Source organism: Aythya marila (genome assembly GCF_965140915.1).
Source record: "Aythya marila genome assembly, chromosome: 28".
Taxonomy (NCBI): domain Eukaryota; kingdom Metazoa; phylum Chordata; class Aves; order Anseriformes; family Anatidae; genus Aythya; species Aythya marila.
In genome coordinates this window covers 335989-354389 of record NC_139069.1, presented here as the reverse complement: position 1 = coordinate 354389, position 18401 = coordinate 335989, and the positions used below count along the sequence as shown (strand labels likewise).

General features: G+C 59.2%; 2 protein-coding genes across 2 annotated transcripts; both read right to left on the bottom strand.

The window, feature by feature from the left end:
- Window positions 1–1675: 1675 nt before the first annotated feature.
- On the bottom strand, window positions 1676–4596 carry LOC309888168 (uncharacterized protein; the record flags this gene model as incomplete). The annotated part of the gene is made up of 2 exons (XM_082780409.1): window positions 4323–4596; window positions 1676–2744 (listed from the first exon to the last, which is right to left on the bottom strand). Exon 2 carries the CDS (start codon window positions 2597–2599, stop codon window positions 1676–1678), a length of 924 nt encoding a protein of 307 aa, XP_082636535.1. The 5' UTR covers window positions 2600–2744; window positions 4323–4596.
- An 858-nt stretch (window positions 4597–5454) lies between these two features.
- On the bottom strand, window positions 5455–16680 carry DCAF11 (DDB1 and CUL4 associated factor 11; the record flags this gene model as incomplete). The annotated part of the gene is made up of 13 exons (XM_082780408.1): window positions 5455–5576; window positions 6308–6414; window positions 7098–7253; window positions 7953–8106; window positions 9656–9841; window positions 11419–11545; window positions 12014–12068; window positions 12497–12643; window positions 13665–13765; window positions 15098–15162; window positions 15449–15534; window positions 15620–15711; window positions 16493–16680. 13 exons carry the CDS (start codon window positions 16678–16680, stop codon window positions 5472–5474), a joined length of 1569 nt encoding a protein of 522 aa, XP_082636534.1. The 3' UTR covers window positions 5455–5471.
- Window positions 16681–18401: the final 1721 nt, after the last annotated feature.

Sequence of the window (18401 nt, the reverse complement as noted above, 5' to 3'; positions counted from 1 at the left end):
GCCTACTGGAGTCTACTGGGGTCTACTGGGGCCTACTGGGCCATACTGGAGCCCACTGGGACCTACTGAGGCCTACTGGGGCCTACTGAGACTTACTGGGGCCTACTGGGGTCTACTGGAGCCTACTGGGGCCTACTGAGGCCTACAGGAGCCTACTGGGGCCTACTGGGGCCTACTGGGGCCTACTGGGTCCTGCTGGAGCCTACTGGTGCATACTGGGGGCTACTGGGGTCTAGTAGGACCTACTGGGCCATACTGGGGCCTACTGGGGTCTACTGGAGCATACTTGGGCTACAGGAGCCTACAGGAGCCTACTGGAGACTACTGGTGCATACTGGGGGCTACTGGAGCCTACTGGGGCCTACTGGGTCCTACTGTGACCTACTGGGGTCTACTGGAGCCTCCTGGGGTCTAGTAGGACCTACTGGGCCATACTGGGGCCTACTGGGGCCTACTGGAGCCTACTGAGGCCTACTGGGGCCTACTGGTGCCTACTGGAGCTGTCTGGAGTCTTCTGGGGTCTAGTAGGATCTACTGGGCCATACTGGGGGCTACTGGAGCCTACTGGGGCCTACTGGAGACTACTGGTGCATACTGGAGTCTACTGGGATCTACTGGAGCCTACTGGGGGCTACTGAAGCCTATTAGGGCCTACTGGGGCCTACAGGAGCCTACTGGTGCCTACTGGGGTCTACTGGAGCCTACTGAGGCCTACTGGAGCCTACTGGGATCTACTGGAGCCTACTGGGGCCGACTGGAGTCTTCTGGGGTCTAGTGGGATCTACTGGGCCATACTGGGGCCTCCTGGGGTCTACTGGGGTCTACTGGGGCCTACTGGAGCCTACTGGGGTCTAGTAGGACCTACTGGGCCATACTGGGGCCTACTAGGGCCTACTGGGGCCTACTGAGACTTACTGGGACCTACTGGAGCCTACTGGGGCCTACTGGGACCTACTGGGCTATACTGGGGCCTACTGGGACCTACTGGTCATACTGGGGTCTAATGGAGCCTACTGGGACCTACTGGGCCATACTGGGACCTACTGGGGTCTACTGGAGCCTACTGAGGCCTACTGGGGCCTACTGGGGCTGTCTGGAGTCTTCTGGGGTCTAGTAGGACCTACTGGGCCATACTGGGGCCTACTGGGGCCTACTGAGGCCTATAGGGGCCTACTGGAGCCTACTGGGGCCCTGTAGAGTTCTACAGCCTCCCCTCAACCTCCCCCAATAAATTTTGGCCTCCCCCCTAAATTTTCCCATTCCCCCCAAACTTTCCCAATCCCCCCCCAAATTTTAGGGTACCCCCCCTAAATTTTGGGGTGTCCCCCTAAATTTTGGTGCCCCCCCCCCAAACTTTTGGCCTCCCCCCCCCAAATTTTCACATTTTCCCCCGTATTTTCGCATTTTCCCCAGATTTTCCCATTCCCCCCAAACTTTCCCATTTCCCCCAAACTTTCCCAATTCCCCCCCAACTTTTAGGATCCCCCCCTAAAAATTTTAGTGTCCCCCCCCAAAATTCTAGGGTACCCCCCCCTAAATTTTGGGGTGTCCCCCCCAAAACTTTTGCCCTCCCCCCTCAAAATTTTCGCATTTTCCCCCAAATTTTCGCATTTTCCCCCCAAATTTTGCATTTTTCCCCAAATTTTCCCAATTCCCCCCCCAAAAAATTTTAGGGTCACCCCCCCCCGACCCCAACCCCGACCCCCCGAGGCCTCAACCCCAGGCCGGGCCTCCCCGGGGAGCAGGGGCAGCGGTACCAGAGGCCGTAGGTCAAGGCCCAGGCGGCCCAACCCAGGCCGGCCCCGGCCGCGTTGGCGGCCCAGTGGCAACGATAAGCCAAGGTGGCCACCAGGGCCCCCTGCCACAGCAGCAGGAGGCCGGCGTTGAGGAGGAAGAGGAGGCACAGGGGGGCGGTGGCCACCAGTTTGGGCTCCTCGGTGGCCACTTGGGTGTCGGTGGCCCACCGGTTGTCCCTGGTAGCCATTCTGGTGTCGGTAGCCCACCAGTCGTCCCTGGTAGCCAGCCTGCGGTCAGTAGCCAACCAATCATCTCTGGTAGCCAGCCTGCGGTCAGTAGCCAACCAATCATCTCTGGTAGCCCTCCTTCCATCAGTAGCCATCCACACATCCCCAGTAGCCCTTCTTCCATCAGTAGCCATCCAGACGTCCCCAGTAGCCCTCCTTCTGTCGGTAGCCACCCAGTCATCTCTGGTAGCCATCCTGCGGTCAGTAGCCATCCAGTCGTCCCTGGTAGCCATCCTGCGGTCACTAGCCATCCAGACATCTTCAGTAGCCCTCCTTCCACCAGTAGCCACCCAGTCATCTCTGGTAGCCACCCTGCGGTCACTAGCCATCCAGTCGTCCCCGGTAGCCCTCCTTCCACCAGTAGCCACCCAGTCGCCTCCAGTAGCCCTCCTTCCGTCGGTAGCCACCCGGGCGTCCCCGCTAGCCCCCCGGGGCGGGTGCAGGAGCCTCCCCAAGGCCCCCAGCTCCTCGCCCAAGCCCAGGCCGCAGAGGACGAGGCCGAAGGCCTGGGGGGACGGGCGGAGGCCGGCGGCGGCCTCCAGGGCGGCGAAGAGGCGGGGGGCGGCGGCGGCCATGACGGTAGCCCCCACGGCTAGCCGGCCGGCCGCCCGCAACAGCGCCCCCCGGCGACCACCCCCCGGCTGGGCCAGGGGGAGGGAGGCCACCAGCAGGGACCCCAAGAGCAGCGCCGTCCAGCGGCCGGCCGAGGCGACGAGGCGGCTGTGGGGCGGGGAGGTGGGGTGAGACCCTATAGGGACCCCATAGAAATCCCATAGGGACCCATAGACCCCATAGAGACCCCATAGACCCATAGCGACCCCATAGAAATCCCACAGACCCCATAAGGACCCATAGACCCCATAGGGACCCACAGACCCCATAGAAATCCCATAGAAATCCCATAGGGACCCGTAGACCCCATAGACCCCATAGAAATCCCATAGACCCATAGCGACCCCATAGAAACCCCATAGAAACCCCATAGAGCCCAAGAGACCCCATAGGGACCCATAGACCCCATAGAAGTCCCATAGACCCCATAGACCCATAGAGACCCCATAGGGACCCATAGACCCCATAGACCCCATAGACCCCATAGACCCATAGAGACCCCATAGGGACCCATAGACCCCATAGACCCCATAGACCCCATAGACCCATAGAGACCCCATAGGGACCCATAGACCCCATAGACCCCATAGAAATCCCATAGGGACCCATAGACCCCGTAGAAATCCCATAGAACCCATAGAAACCCCATAGAAATCCCACAGAGCCCATAGAGACCCCACAGACCCATAGACACCCCATAGGGACCCATAGACCCCATAGAAACCCCATAGACCCATAGCGACCCCATAGAAACCCCATAGAAATCCCATAGACCCCATAGAGACCCCACAGACCCATAAAGACCCCATAGAAATCCCATAGACCCCATACGGACCCATAGACCCCATAGAAATCCCATAGAACCCATAGAAACCCCATAGAAACCCCATAGACCCATAGCGACCCCATAGAAACCCCATAGAGCCCCACAGAAACCCCACAGAGCCCCATAACCCCCATAGTGCCCCATAGCACCCCCCCCATTGCACCCACGCTGCCCCATAGCCCCCAGCCCCATAACCACTCCCCAGCCCCACAGATTCCAGCCCCATAGGTCCCCTGCCCCATAGATCCCAGCCCCATAGGTCCCCTGCCCCATAGATCCCAGCCCCATAAATCCCCAGCCCCATAGATCCCAGCCCCATAGCTCCCCAGCCCCATAACTCCCCTGCCCCATAGCTCCCAGCCCCACAACCTCCCCTGCCCCATAGCTCCTGCCCCATAAGTCGCCAGCCCCATAGATTCCCAGCCCCACAACCACCCCCTTTGCCCCAAAACCACCCCCCCAGCCCCATAACTCCCCTGCCCCATAGCTCCCAGCCCCACAACCTCCCGCCCCATAGCTCCTGCCCCATAAGTCGCCAGCCCCATAGATTCCCAGCCCCACAACCACCCCCCCTTTGCCCCATAACCACCCCAAAACCCCACAACCAGCCCCACAACCACCCCCTTTTGCCCCATAACCACCCCTTCCAGCCCCATAGCTCCCAGCCCCACAGCTCCTGCCCCATAGATCCCAGCCCCATAAGTCACCAGCCCCATAGATTCCCAGCCCCATAACCACCCCCAAACCCCACAACCAGCCCCACAACCACCCCCTTTGCCCCATAACCACCCCCCCCAGCCCCATAGCTCCCAGCCCCACAACCACCTCCCCCGCCCCATAGATCCTGCCCCCCAACTCACGCCTCCAGCAGGTTGTGGGGCGAGGCCAGCACCCCATGGGGGTCAGCCCCACGGCGTAGGGCCGGCTCCAGCCCCACAAGTGCGGCCACCCCAAAGCGTGGGCCCGGGCGAAGCCGGGGGTCCCCAGCAGCGCCGCCGCCCCCCGGCTCAGCCCCACAAGTGCCGCCCCACAGCAGCGCCCCACAAGTGCCGCCCCCCAGCTCAGCCCCACAAGTGCTGCCCCACAGAGCCCGCGGAGCCCCACGGCGGCCTCCGCCATGGCTGGGGGGGGTGGGGTGGGGGGGTGGGGGGGAGGGGTGGGGGGTGGGGGGGTGGGGGAGGGGTCGAGGGGGGGTGGGGGAGGGGATGTGGGGGGTGGGGGGGAGGGGCAAGGGCGGCTGGAGGGCATGGGGGGGTGGGAGGGGGGTTGGGGGGCGGGGTGGGGGGGTCTTAGGGGGGTGGGGGGGGGATTTAGGGGGTTATGGGGCAGCTATGGGGCAGCTATGGGGCAGCTATGGGGAGATGTGGGGCAGCTATGGGGCAAATACAGGAGGTTATGGGGCAGATGTGGGGCAGAAGTGGGGCGGCTATGGGGCAGATTAAGGGGGATAGGGGGCAGATTTAGGGGGGCTATGGGGCTATTTTGGGGGGTTATGGGGTGGATATGGGGCAGATCTGGGGAGATGTGGGGCAGAAAAGGGGCTTCTGGGGCAGATGTGGGGCAGCTATGGGGCAGATATGCAGAGATGTGGGGCAGACGTGGGGCTGGTATGGCGAGATGTGGGGCAGATTTAGGGGGTTATGGGGGGGGTTTGGGGGGTTATGGGGCAGATCTGGGACAGGTGTGGGGCAGCTATGGGGCAGAATTTGGGGGTTTATGGGGCAGATTTTGGGGGTTATGGGGCAGATTTGGGGAGATGTGGGGCAGAAAAGGGGGAGTTACGGGGGGGGATTTGGGGGGTTATGGGGCAAACATGGGGAGATGTGGGGCAGATGTGGGGCAGCTATGGGGCAGATTTGGGGGACTTATGGGGCAGCTATGGGGAGATGTGGGGCAGCTATGGGGCAGCCATGGGGCTCGCACCCCCCCGCCACCCCCCAACCCCACCCCACGCCCCCCCCACCCCCCCGCCCCACAGATGACGTCATCACTTGGGGGTCGCAGGGCTTTTATTGGCCGTGGGGCAGGGGCGCTGTGGGGCGGCCGCCCCCGGCCTCGTCCTCGTCCTCCTGCTCCGGCTCCCGGTAGGCCCAGAGGCGCACGCTCCCGTCCCACTGTGGGGCAGCCCCATAGATCCGTGCCCCATAGATGCCGGACCCATAGGGCCCAGCCCCATAGAGCCCCAGCCCCATAGATCCCAGCCCCATAGATTCCAGCCCCATAGAGCCCAGCCCCACAACTCCCCAGCCCCATAGATCCCTGCCCCATAGATGCCAGCCCCATAGAACCCCTGCCCCATAGAGCCCCAGACCCATAGATTCCAGCCCCACAGATCCCAGCCCCATAGATCCCAGCCCCATAGACCCCTCCCCTTAAGCCCCTCCCCCTCCCTTAAGTCCCGCCCCCTCCCCCTTAACCCCTCCCCTTAGGCCCTGCCCCCTCCCCCTTTAGCCCCGCCCCCTCCCTTAATCCCTTCCCTTAAGCCCCACCCCTTCCCATAAGCCCCTCCCCCTTAAGCCCCGCCCCCTCCCTTTAAACCCTCCCGTAGGCCCCGCCCCCTCCCTTTAGCCCTGCCCCTTCCCTTTAACCCAACCCCTTCCCCTTTAGCCCCGCCCATTCCCTTAAGCCCCGCCCCCTCCCTCAAGCCCCGCCCCTCCCTCAAGCCCCGCCCCCTTCCCTTAAGCCCCGCCCCCCTTAACCCTGTCCCTTAACCCCCCTCCCTTTAACCCCTCCCCTTCCCTTAACCCCTTCCCCTTTAGCCCTGCCCCTTCCCTTAAGCCCCGCCTCCCCTTAAGCCCCGCCCCCTCCCTTAAGACCCGCCCCCTCCAATTTAAGCCCCGCCCACCGAGGTGCTGGCCAGCTGCCCCCCGTCGGGGTGCCAGCAGACGTCCCGCACGCAGCCCCCATGATTGGCCAGCCGCCGCACGGCCCGGCCAGTCAGCACGTCGTACACTGAGGGGTGGGAGGGGGCGTGGTCAGCGAGGCCACGCCCCCTCCTTTAAGCCACGCCCCCTCCGTTAAACCAAGCCCATTTCGATTCACCCCCCTCCCAGCCCATTCATTTGGAGCTAAGCCCCGCCCCCGGCCTTTAAGCCCCGCCCCCCAGCCTTTAGGCCACGCCCCTATGCTCTAACCACGCCCCCAGATTTGGCCACGCCCACTCCATTAAGCCACGCCCCTTTCGTTAAACCTCGCCCCTTTCAATTTGCCCCTACACGTTCAATTGGAGCTAAGCCCCGCCCCAGCCGTTAAGCCACGCCCCCTCCTATAAGCCACGCCCCTCCTACAGGCCACTCCCCCTCCTTTAAGCCACGCCCCTCCCTTAAACCACGCCCCTTTCGATTTGCCCCCTCCCAGCCCATTCATTTGAAGCTAAGCCCTGCCCCCAACCTTTAGGCCACGCCCCCAGCCTCTAGCCACGCCCCCTTTCGACCACGCCCCCTCGAGCCACACCCCTGAAGCTCCACCCCCTTGAGTCCACGCCCCCTGAAGCTCCACCCCCTTTAAGCCACGCCCCCTGTGGCTCCGCCCCCTCCAGACCACACCGCCTTTTAGACCACGCCCCCTTGAGCTCCACCCCTGAAGCTCCACCCCCTCCAGACCACGCCCCCTTTCAGGCCCCGCCCCCTCCTCACCCAGCACCGCCCCCGAGGCGCAGCCGGTGCCCAGGTAGAGCCCGCCCCCTGGGCCGGGGGGCGGGGCCAGGCGGCAGCGAATCAGCGTGTGCAGCACCGCGTGGCCCCGGTACGTCAGCAGGGAGCTGTCCCCCGGCAGCGGCGCCGTCACCATGGCTACCGGGAAAAGGGGGAGGGGCTAAGGGAAAGGGGGCGGGGCCTGGGGGGGGCCCACAGACCCCATAGGGACCCGTAGGGAGCCATAGGACCCATAGACCCCATAGGGACCTATAGGACCCATAGGGACCCATAGGGGCCTATAGACCCTATAGGGATCCATAGAGACCCCATAGAGACCCCATAGACCCCATAGGGACCCATAGAGCCCTATAGGGCCCCATAGCACCCTATAGACCCCATAGACCCCCTAGACCCTATAGAGACCCCATAGGACCCATAGGACCCCATAGACCCTATAGGGCCCCATAGGACCCATAGGGACCCATAGGGACCTATAGGGCCCCATAGACCCCATAGGGACCTATAGGGACCCCATAGACCCTATAGACCCCATAGGGAGCCATAGACCCCATAGACCCTATAGAGACCCCATAGGACCCATAGGACCCATAGGAACCCATAGACCCTATAGGGATCCATAGAGACCCCATGGACCCCATAGACCCCATAGGGACCCCATAGGACCCATAGGGACCCATAATGACCCCATAGAGCCCCCCACGCACCCCATAACCACCTCCAACCACCCCATAGTGACCCATAACCACCCCAAGCCACCCCATAGTGACCCCCAACCACCCCATAACCACCCCTGACCCCATAACCACCCCATAACCCCCCGGCCCCACATCTCACCCCGGCGCGGGGCGCGTTGCCAGCGGTAATCCCAACTCTGCCGGGCCACGGCGCGCCGGGCGGCCGCCAAGCCCCCCGGCCCCGCCGGGCGCCGCAGGTCCCAGAGTTTGGCCGTCTGGTCCTTGGAGTTGGTCACCAGGTAGCGCCCGTCACCCTATAGGAGGGGACGGGGCGGTGACGTCACGGGGGAGGTCATCGGGGGCGAGGGACGGCAAGTTTGGGGTCAACGGGGCGAAAAACGGCAAGTTTGGGGTCAACGGGTTGAAAAACGTCATATTTGGGGTCAACGGGGCGGGAAAATATCAAGATTGGGGTCAATGGGGTGAGGAATGGCAAGTTTGGGATCAACGGGGTGAGGAACGGCATTTTTGGGGTCAACGGGGTGAAAAATATCAAGATTGGGGTCAATGGGGTGAGGAATGTCAAGGTTGGGGTCAACGGGGTGAAGAACGTCAAGATTGGGGTCGTCATGGTTGAGGAACGTCATATTTGGGGTCAACGGGGTGAGGAATGTCAAGGTTGGGGTCAACAGGGTGAAAAATGTCAAGATTGGGGTCAATGGTGTGAGGAATGTCATATTTGGGGTCAACGGGGTGAAAAACATCAAGTTTGGGGTCAATGGGATGAGGAATGTCATATTTGGGGTCAATGGGGTGAAAAACGTCAAGATTGGGGTCATCATGGTTGAGGAACATCAAGATCGGGGTCAATGGGGCGAAAAACGTCAAGATTGGGGTCAACGGGGTGAGGAACGGCAAGTTTGGGGTCAACAGGGTGAGGAACGGCATTTTTGGGGTCAACGGGGCGAAAAATATCAAGATTGGGGTCAACGGGGCGAAAAACGGCAAGTTTGGGGTCAACGGGGCGAAGAACGTCAAGATTGGGGTCGTCATGGTTGAGGAACGTCATATTTGGGGTCAATGGGGTGAGGAATGTCATATTTGGGGTCAATGGGGTGAAAAATGTCAAGATTGGGGTCAATGGGGTGAAAAATATCAAGATTGGGGTCAATGGGGTGAAGAACGTCAAGATTGGGGTCATCGCAGTCAATAGAACCATGAGGAACGTCATATTTGGGGTCAATGGGGTGAAGAACGTCAAAATTGGGGTCAACGGGGTGAGAAATGTCAAAATTGGGGTCAATGGGGTGAAGAACAACAAGATTGGGGTCAACGGGGTGAAAAATATCAAGATTGGGGTCAACGGGGTGAAGAACATCAAGATTGGGGTCATCAAGGGTGGTAGAACCATGAGGAACGGCAAGTTTGGGGTCAACGGGGTGAGGAACGGCATTTTTGGGGTCAACGGGGTGAAAAATATCAAGATTGGGGTCAATGGGGTGAGGAATGTCAAGGTTGGGGTCATTGGGGTGAGGAATGGCATATTTGGGGTCAATGGGGTGAAAAATGTCAAGACTGGGGTCGTCATGGTCAATAGAACGCCATATCCCCTCCCAGCCCCTCCCAGTCTATCCCAGTATCCCCCAATCCCCTCCCAGTCCCTCCCAGTCCCTCCCAGTATCCCCCAAATCCCCTCCCAACCCCTCCCAATCCCCTCCCAGTCCCTCCCAGTCCCCCCATATCCCCTCCCAGTCCCCCCATATCCCCTCCCAGCCCCTCCCAGTATATCCCAGTCCCCCCATATCCCCCCCATACCCCCTCCCAGCCCCTCCCAGTCCCTCCCAGTCCCTCCCAGTCACCCACCCGGGGGTGCAGGAAGGTGACCCCGTCGCGGTGCCCCGCCAGGACCCCCACTGGTTCGGGGCGCTCCTGGCGCAGGCAGCGGCGGTCCCAGGCCCGGCAGACGGCGTCGTCGCCCCCCGACAGCAGGAGGTGGCCCCCGGCGTCCCCCAGCGCCACCGCGTTCACGTCGTCCTCGTGGGCGGGGACCTGTTTGGGGGCATTTCGGGGCTTTTTGGCGGTTTTTGGCGGTTTTAGGCGATTTTTGGCTTTTTTTGGCGTTTTTGGGGCATTTTTTGGCGTTTTTTTGGCATTTTTTGGTGTTTTTTTGACATTTTTTGGAGGCTTTTTAGCGCCTTTGGGGGTTTCTTGTGGTTTTTTTTTTTTGGCGTTTTTTGGAGCTTTTTGGCGTTTTTTGTTTTTTTTTTTTGGTGGTTTTTGGCGTTTTTTTTAGCATTTTCTGGCGTTTTGGGGTTTTTTGGTGTTTTTTCTGGTATATTTTGGCTTTTTTTGGCCTTTTTTTGGCATTTTTTTGGCGTTTTTTGGCGTTTTTAGGCGATTTTCGGTTTTTTTTGGCTTTTTGGGGCATTTTTTGGTGTTTTTTTGGTGCCTTTGGGGGTTTCTTGTGGTTTTTTTTTGGCGTTTTTTGGCGGTTTGGGGTTTTTTTTTGGTGGTTTTTGGCGTATTTTTTAAAGTTTCCTGGCATTTAGGGTTTCTTCTAGGTGTTTTTTCTGGTATTTTCTAGCGTTTTTTGGCGTTTTTTTAGCGGTTTTTGGCGTTTTTTGGCGTTTTGTTTAGTTTTTTTGGCGTTTTTTTGGCGGTTTTTAGCGTTTTTTTTAGCGTTTTTTGGTGTTTTTTGTTGTTTTTTTTGGTGTTTTTTGGCGTTTTTTTGGCGGTTTTTTAGCGTTTTTTGTGGGGGGGGGTTTGGCGTTTTTTGGCGTTTTTTGGCAGTTTTTGGCGTTCTTTTGGCATTTTTTGGATTTTTTTGGCGTTTTTTTGGCGTTTTTTTGGCGTTTATTGGCGTTTATTGGCCTTTTTTTGGCGTTTTTTGTTTATGCCATTTTTCGGCCTTTTTTTTAGCATTTTTAGACGTTTTTTGGAGTTTTTTTGCGTTTTTTGCCATCTTTTGGGTTTTTTTTGGCGTTTTTTTTTTGGCGTTTTTTGGTTTGGTTTTTTTTTGCTTTTTTGGCGTTTTTTGCCATTTTTTGTTGGTTATTTTTGGCGGTTTTTGGGGGGGGCATTTTTTGTTTGTTTTTTTTTTTTTGCGTTTTGGTGGTTTGGGTTTTTTTTTGGTTTGTTTTTGGGTTTTTTTTTGGTTGTTTTTTTGGGCGGGGTTTGGGAGTTTTTGGGGTCACGGGGGGGACATTTGGGGTATGCCGGGACCCACTGGGATGTTCTGGCACCCATAAGGGTCACCAGTAGCCAACTGGGAGCTGTGGTGGCCACCGGGACCCCATAACCCTCTATGGGGTCACCATGACCCCATAACCATCTATGGGGCCACCGGGTGATCTATGGGGCCACCGGGGGATCTATGGGGCCACCACGTGATCTATGGGGCCACCACAACCCAACCAAGATCTATGGGGCCACCTGAAGATCTATGGGGCCACCTCAACCCCATAACCATCTATAGGGCCACCACCACCCAACCACGATCTATGGGGCCACCATGACCCCAAAATGATCTATGGGGCCACCCCGACCCCATAACCATCTACGGGGCCACCGGGCGATCTATGGGGCCACCCCGCCCCACAACCCCGCCCCCCGGCCGTGGGGCTGACCCGTAGGACGCGGCGCTGGACCTCGCGGTCGTAGACGTAGACGCAGCCGTCGTTGGCGCCCCCCAGGACCTCGCGCCCGTCCGGCCCCACCGCCAGCGAGAAGACGGCGAAGCGGCGCTCCTCCGGCCTGTGGGGCGGCCCCATAAGTCCTCCAGGACGCCCCATAAGTCCTCCAGGTCCTCCAGGCCACCCCATGGACCTCCAGACCGCCCCATAAGTCCTCCAGGCCGACCCATGGACCTCCAGACCACCCCATGGACATCCAGACCGCCCCATAAGTCCTCCAGGCCGCCCCATAAGTCCTCCAGGCCACCCCATAAGTCCTCCAGACCGCCCCATGGACCTCCAGGGACCTCCTTGGACCTCCAACCCGCCCCATTGACCTCCACCTTGACCTTTTGACCTCCACCTTGACCTATTGACCTCTACCTTGACCCCTTGACCTCCAACTTGACCCCTGACCTCCAACTTGACCTGTTGACCTCTACCTTGACCTATTGACCTCTACCTTGACCCCTTGACCTCTACCTTGACCTTTTGACCTCCACCTTGACCCATGGACCTCCAGGGGCCTCCACCCCGCCCCTGGGCCCACCTGAGGTCGAGCGCCGTGTGGTTGTCTCCGTCCCCGTAGATGTCGTAGACGTGGACTGAGGAAAGGGAGGGGCCAGAAGTGGGCGGGGCACGTTTAGCCACGCCCCCTTTACCATTTATCCCCACCTCCTCCTGCCCGTAAGCCACGCCCCCAAGCCACGCCTCCACGTTGCCCAAGCACAAGGTCAACGGCGTTGGGTCTACCATTGGTCTACCACCAAGCCCCACCCCTTTCCCCCAAGCCCCGCCCCTTTCCCCAAAGCCACGCCCACTTCCCTAAGCCCCTCCCACTCCCCCCAAGCCCCTCCCCTTCCATAAAGCCCCACCCCCTTTCCATAAGCCCCTCCCCCTAGCCTTGACCCAACGCAAGACGGTCAACGGCGTTGGGTCTTGAGCTCTACCACCAAGCTCCACCCCCTTCCCCAAGCCCCGCCCCTTTTCCCCAAGCCCCGCCCACTCCCCCCAAGCCCCGCCCCTCGCTCACTGTAGTCGGACCAGCTGGAGTAGAGGCACTGGGAGGCGTCGGGGCTGAAGGCCACGTCCAAGATGCTCCAACCAACGTCGCGGCCCCGCGTCGACCGCAGCAGCCGCAGGGCCTGGCCCCGGCACGTGTACACCCGCAGGGTCTGGTCTGTGGCACTGGTGGTCACGGCAAACCCCCCAAAATCCCCAAATCCCTCCCCAAAATCCCCAAATCCCCCCAAATTCCCCAAAATCCCCAAAAACGCCGCTTTTTCCCCAGCGAAATGCTGCTTCGTGCGCCCGAAATCGGGATTTTCCCACCCAAAATACGCCAAAATGCACGTTTCTGACTCCAAGTTGAGCTTTTCCCACACGAAATGGAGTTTTTCTCACCCAAAATAGCCCAAAATGCACTTTCTCCCATCAAAATACCGCTTAGCACGCCCAAAATAGAGATTTTTCCCACCCAAAATAGGTCAAAATGCGCTTTTCTGACTCCAAATTGAGCTTTTCCCACCCAAAATAGAGCTTTTCTCAGCCAAAATATGGCTTTTTTTACTCAAAATAGCTCAAAAAGCATTTTTCCCAATCAAAATGCTGCTTTGCATGACCAAAATGGAGATTTTTCCCACCCAAAATAGCTCAAAAGGCAATTTTCCCACTGAAAATTGCACTTTGCGCATCAAAACTGAGTTTTTCTCACCCAAAACACCACAAAATTCACTGTTTTCAATCAAAAAAAGCGCTTTCTCTTTCTCAAATAGCCCAAAATGGGCTTTTTCCTATCAAAATATTGTTTGGTTGCCCAAAATCTTGCTCTTCTGACCCAAAATTGCTAAAAACCAACCTTTTTCTCTAAAAATACCGCTTTTTGCTGCCTGATACACCCCAAAATTCATTTTTCTGCCAAATAGCCCAGTTTTTCTGCTAAATCTACCAATTTTCCTGCCCCAAAATACCCTTTTTCTTCCCCTTTTCCATCCAAAACACCACTTTTCCCCCTAAGAAGACCCAAAACCTTTCTTTTTCACCCCCAAACCATTTCCTACCCCAAACCCATCATTTCCCAAAAAAAACCATCAAAAAACCTCACTTTTCTCCCCCCAAACCCTGCGTTTTTCTCCCCAAAACCCCTCCCTACACCCCTGCGCCCTGTTTTTTCCCAAAAACCCCCTTTTTCGCCCCAAAACCTTGGCAGGTGGACACGAAGAGCTTGCCGTCGTCGGAGAAGATGCCGCAGAACGCCTTCTGCGGGTAGGACTCCACCGCCACCACGTGATTGGGCAGGAAGCTGGGGGGCGGGGCCAGCGTGGGGGTGGGGCCTCGGAAAGCCCCGCCCGCCGGCACCGCCTCCAGGCCTCCAGGGAGTCAACCCAACGTCTCTATGGTCAATGACTCTATGGTCAACCCAACATCTCTATGGTCATCCTAATATCTCTACGGTCAACCCAACGTCTCTATGGTTATTGTCTCTATGGTCAACCCAACATCTCTATGGTCAACCCTATATCTCTATGGTCAACATCTCTATGGTCAACTCAACGACTCTATGGTCAACCCAACATCTCTATGGTCAACCTCTCTACGGTCATCCCAACGTCTCTATGGTCATCCCAACGTCTCTATGGTCATCCCAACATCTCTATGGTCACCCCAACATTTCTATGGTCAAGCCAATGTCTCTATGGTCATCGTCTCTATGGTCAACCCAACATCTTTATGGTCAACATCTCTATGGTCAACCCAACGTCTCTATGGTCAACATCTCTATGGTCAACCCAACGTCTCTATGGTCAACCCAACATCTCTATGGTCATCCCAACATCTCTATGGTCAACGTCTCTATGGTCAACCCAACATCACTATGGTCATTGTCTCTATGGTCAAGGTCTCTATGGTCAACCCAACGTCTCTATGGTCATCCCTACGACTCTATGGTCATGCCAACATCTCTATGGTACTCTCAACAGCTCTATGGTCATCCTAATGTCTCTATGGTCAACCCAAGATCTCTACGGTCAACTCAACATCTCTATGGTCCTCCCAACGTCTCTATGGTCAACCCAATGTCTCTATGGTAAACCCAATGTCTCTATGGTCGACGTCTCTATGGTAAAGGTCTCTATGGTCAACTCAATGTCTCTATGGTCCTGCCTACGTCTCTATGGTCAACGCTATACCTCTATGGTCAAACCAACATCTCTATGGTCAATCCAACGTCTCTATGGTCAACATCTCTATGGTTAACTCAACGTCTTTATGGCCAACCCAACGACTCTATGGTCAACAACTCTATGGTCAACCCAACATCTCTATGGCCCTCCCAACGTCTTTGTGGCCATCCCAATGTCTCTATGGTCAACCCAATGACTCTATGCTCAACAACTCTATGGTGAACATCTCTATGGTCAACCCAACGTCTCTATGGTCAACCTTATATCTCTATGGTCATCCCATCTCTATGGTCAAGGTCTCTATGGTCAACCCAACATCCCTATGACCTCCCAAGCCCTCCCACGCCCCCATACATGACCCCTCCCCCCCACATGACTCCTCCCCCCCCACATGACCCCTCCCCCTCCCACGTGACCCCTCCCCCCCCACGTGCCCCTCCCCCACTCACTGCTCCCCCAGCCGCGCCTTCTCCCCCGCCGAGAAGCTCCCGGCCCGGCACCGGCCCCACTCGCGCTGCAGGGACCCAAAATCGCAGGGTTTCAGCCCAAAAAAAACCCTTTCTCCCCCCAGACCCCTTAAACTCCATTTTTTCATCCAAAATGCCCCAAATCCCCATTTTTCCCCCCAAACCCCATTTTTTCCCCCCAAAAAAACCCCAAAACTCCATTTTTTCACCCGAAATGCCCCAAAATCCCCGTTTTTCCCCCCAAAACCCCCTTTCTCCCCCCAAACCCCTAAAACTCCGTTTTTTCGCCCCAAATGCCCCAAAATCGGCCTTTTTCGCCCCAAAACCCCTCACCTGACGGATCAGCCGGGGGAGGCTCCTCTCGCAGCCCCGCCCCCCGGCCAGCTCAAGCTCCGCCCTCAGCTCATGCTCCTCCAACGCTGATTGGATGAGAAAAAGGGCTCAGGGGGGCGTGGCCACCGCCAGGCCACGCCCCCCTCCCCGAAGCCACGCCCCCTGGGTTACCCGGGGGGGCGGGGCCAGTGGTGGTGACATCATCGCCGGTGACATCATCGCTGTCGTCATCGTCTGAGGGGTCCTGGGGGGGGCCCTGGCCCCTAAGGAAGGGGGGAGGGGGGGTCCCAAGATGCTTTGCGGCCCCAAAAAGCGCCAGATTTGCCCCAAAATCCCCATGGAGCCCAAAATCCCGTAAATTGACCCCAAATCACCCGAAATTGGCCCAAAATCCCACCAAGGGAACCCAAAATGCCCCCACACCCCCCCAACACCCCCCATGACCCCCCCATATCCCCCATAAAGACCCCCAAACCCCCCAAATTCACCCCAAACCCCCCATAAGCCCCCCAAAAGACCCCAAAACCCCTCAAATTCACCCCAAACCCCCCCATATCCCCCCAAACCCCCCCATAGCCCCCCCAATTTCCCCCATAACCCCCCCAAACCCCCCATAAAGACCCCAAAACCCCCCAAATTCACCCCAAACCCCCCCATAACCCCCCATAACCCCTCCATTTCCCCCATAACCCCCCCAAACCCCCCATAAGCCCCCCAAAAGACCCCAAAACCCCTCAATTTCCCCCCAACCCCCCCATAACCCCCCCATAGCCCCCCCAATTTCCCCCATAACCCCCCCATCTCCCCCCATAACCCCCCCAAATCCCCCATAAAGTTCCCAAAACCCCCCAATTTCACCCCAAAACCCCCATAACCCCCACAACCCCCCCATTTCCCCCATAACCCCCCCATATCCCCCCCATCTCCCCCCATCTCCCCCCTAAAGCCCCCAAAACCCCCCAAATTCACCCCAAACCCCCCCAAATCCCCCCAAAAGACCCCAAAACCCCCCAATTTCACCCCAACCCCCCCCCCTTTTCCCACCTCCTCAGCAGCGCCTCCAGCACCTGGGCCAGGTCCACGTCGCCCCCCCCCCCCCCTCCCCCCCCTGCCCTCCCCCTCCCCCTCCCCCCCCCTTCCTCTTCCTCCTCCTCTTCCTCCTCTTCCTCCTCCTCGTGGGGGGGGCGGTTTCGCCCCTCCCCCCCCGCGCTGCTGCTGCTCCGCGACCCCATCTGCGGGGGGGGGAAAGGGGGGATCCCCACGGTTGCCATGGCAACGGGAGCCTTCCCCTCCCCCCCCCGGTTTTCCTGGAAAACGCCCCAAAATCCGCCCCCCCCCCCCTTCCCCTTCCAATTGTGCGCGGCCCCTTTAAGAGCAGCCTCCCCCCGTCGCCATGGCAACCGCGCTCCCCCCGCCCCTACCCGGTAACCATAGCAACCGCGCTCCCCCCCTCCCCTATTGGGTAACCATGGCAACCCCCGCGCCGCGGCAGCCAATAGGAAGCCGCGCAGCGCCCCCCCCCCCGCCTAAAGGCCCCACGTGGGGCTGGGGGCTGCGGCACCGCCCCCCCCTCGCCACGCAGCCAATCAGGAAGCGCGCGGAGGAGCCGCTGGGCCAATCAGGAGGCGCCCCCGCCCCCTCCCCTCACCTCGGTGTCCGCGGGTTGTTTACGCCGGGAGGGCGGAAGTGGGCGGGGCTTAAAGGGGAAAAAAGGGGCGGGGACGGAGAGGAGCGCGCTGATTGGGCGCCGCGCGGGTGGTGCCGATTGGCTGAGGGGAGCCGCGCGGTGATTGGCTGCAGGGGGTCACGTGGTGGGCGGGGCCCCGCCCGCGCCCTTGGGAGGACGCGGAAGGGCACAGCGCGGCGGTGACGTCACATCCGGGACACTTCCGGGTTGGTTTTATTGCTCCGTTGAGCCCCCCGGGGGCGGGGCTTGCGGCATGGGAACAGCCAATAGGGGAGCGGGGAGCGAGGTCAGCCCGAGGGCAGCCAATCAGGGGCGGGAGTGGGGCGGGGCACGCGGCAGCCAATGGGAGGTGAGCTTGGATCCAGGAAGTGGCTGCTGATTGGCTGGGGGAGGGGGTGGGGCGTTGGGGGGCGGGGATTGGCTGAGGGGGTCACGTGGGCGGGACAACGGGGGGCTGCAGTTGGCCAATGAGGTCAGGGGAGCGACCAATGGGAGCCTGGGGCTGGAGTTTTGGTCCAATGGGGGGGGAGGAGGCAGACAGGAAGTGACGTCAGCCAAGATGGCCGCCAGGGGGCGTCCCACAGCCAATAGGGAGGCAGGCAGCCAATCAGGAGGGAGGGTGGAGCCGTCAGCCAATCAGGAGGCAGGTGGAGAAGCCAGGACGTCGGGCAGCCAATAGCGATGCAGATCGAGGGTCACGTGATAGCCAAGATGGCCGCCGTGATGGGAAGGTGGCGACCAAGATGGCCGCCTGATCACCCAACCCCTCCCCCACTATGGGTGGCCACCACCTCAGGGCCACCGAGAAGCCAAGATGGCCGCCAGGCACCCAAGATGGCCGCCAGCCAAGATGGCTGCCAGCCAAGATGGCCACCAGGCATCCAAGATGGCCGCCAGGCATCCAAGATGGCCGCCAGGCACTTCCTGGTAGCCAACGCCCTCAAGATGGTGGCCACTCAAGCTGGTGGCCACCAATGGGTGGAGGTCTACCAGCCAAGATGGCCACCAGCCAAGATGGCCGACTGCCAAGATGGCCGCCAGGCATCCAAGATGGCCGCCAAGCACCCCAGCGGCCATTTTTTTGGTAGCCACCACCCCAAAAACAGTAGCCACCACCCCCTGACCACCATTTCACGATGGCCACCATCTTTGTTGCCCAACAAAGACCACGCCCACCACTTGATGAAGGTCAACCAAGAGCCCGCCCACCATTTTATGACTTTCTACTACCCAAAATGGCCGCTGAACACCCCGGCGGCCATTTTC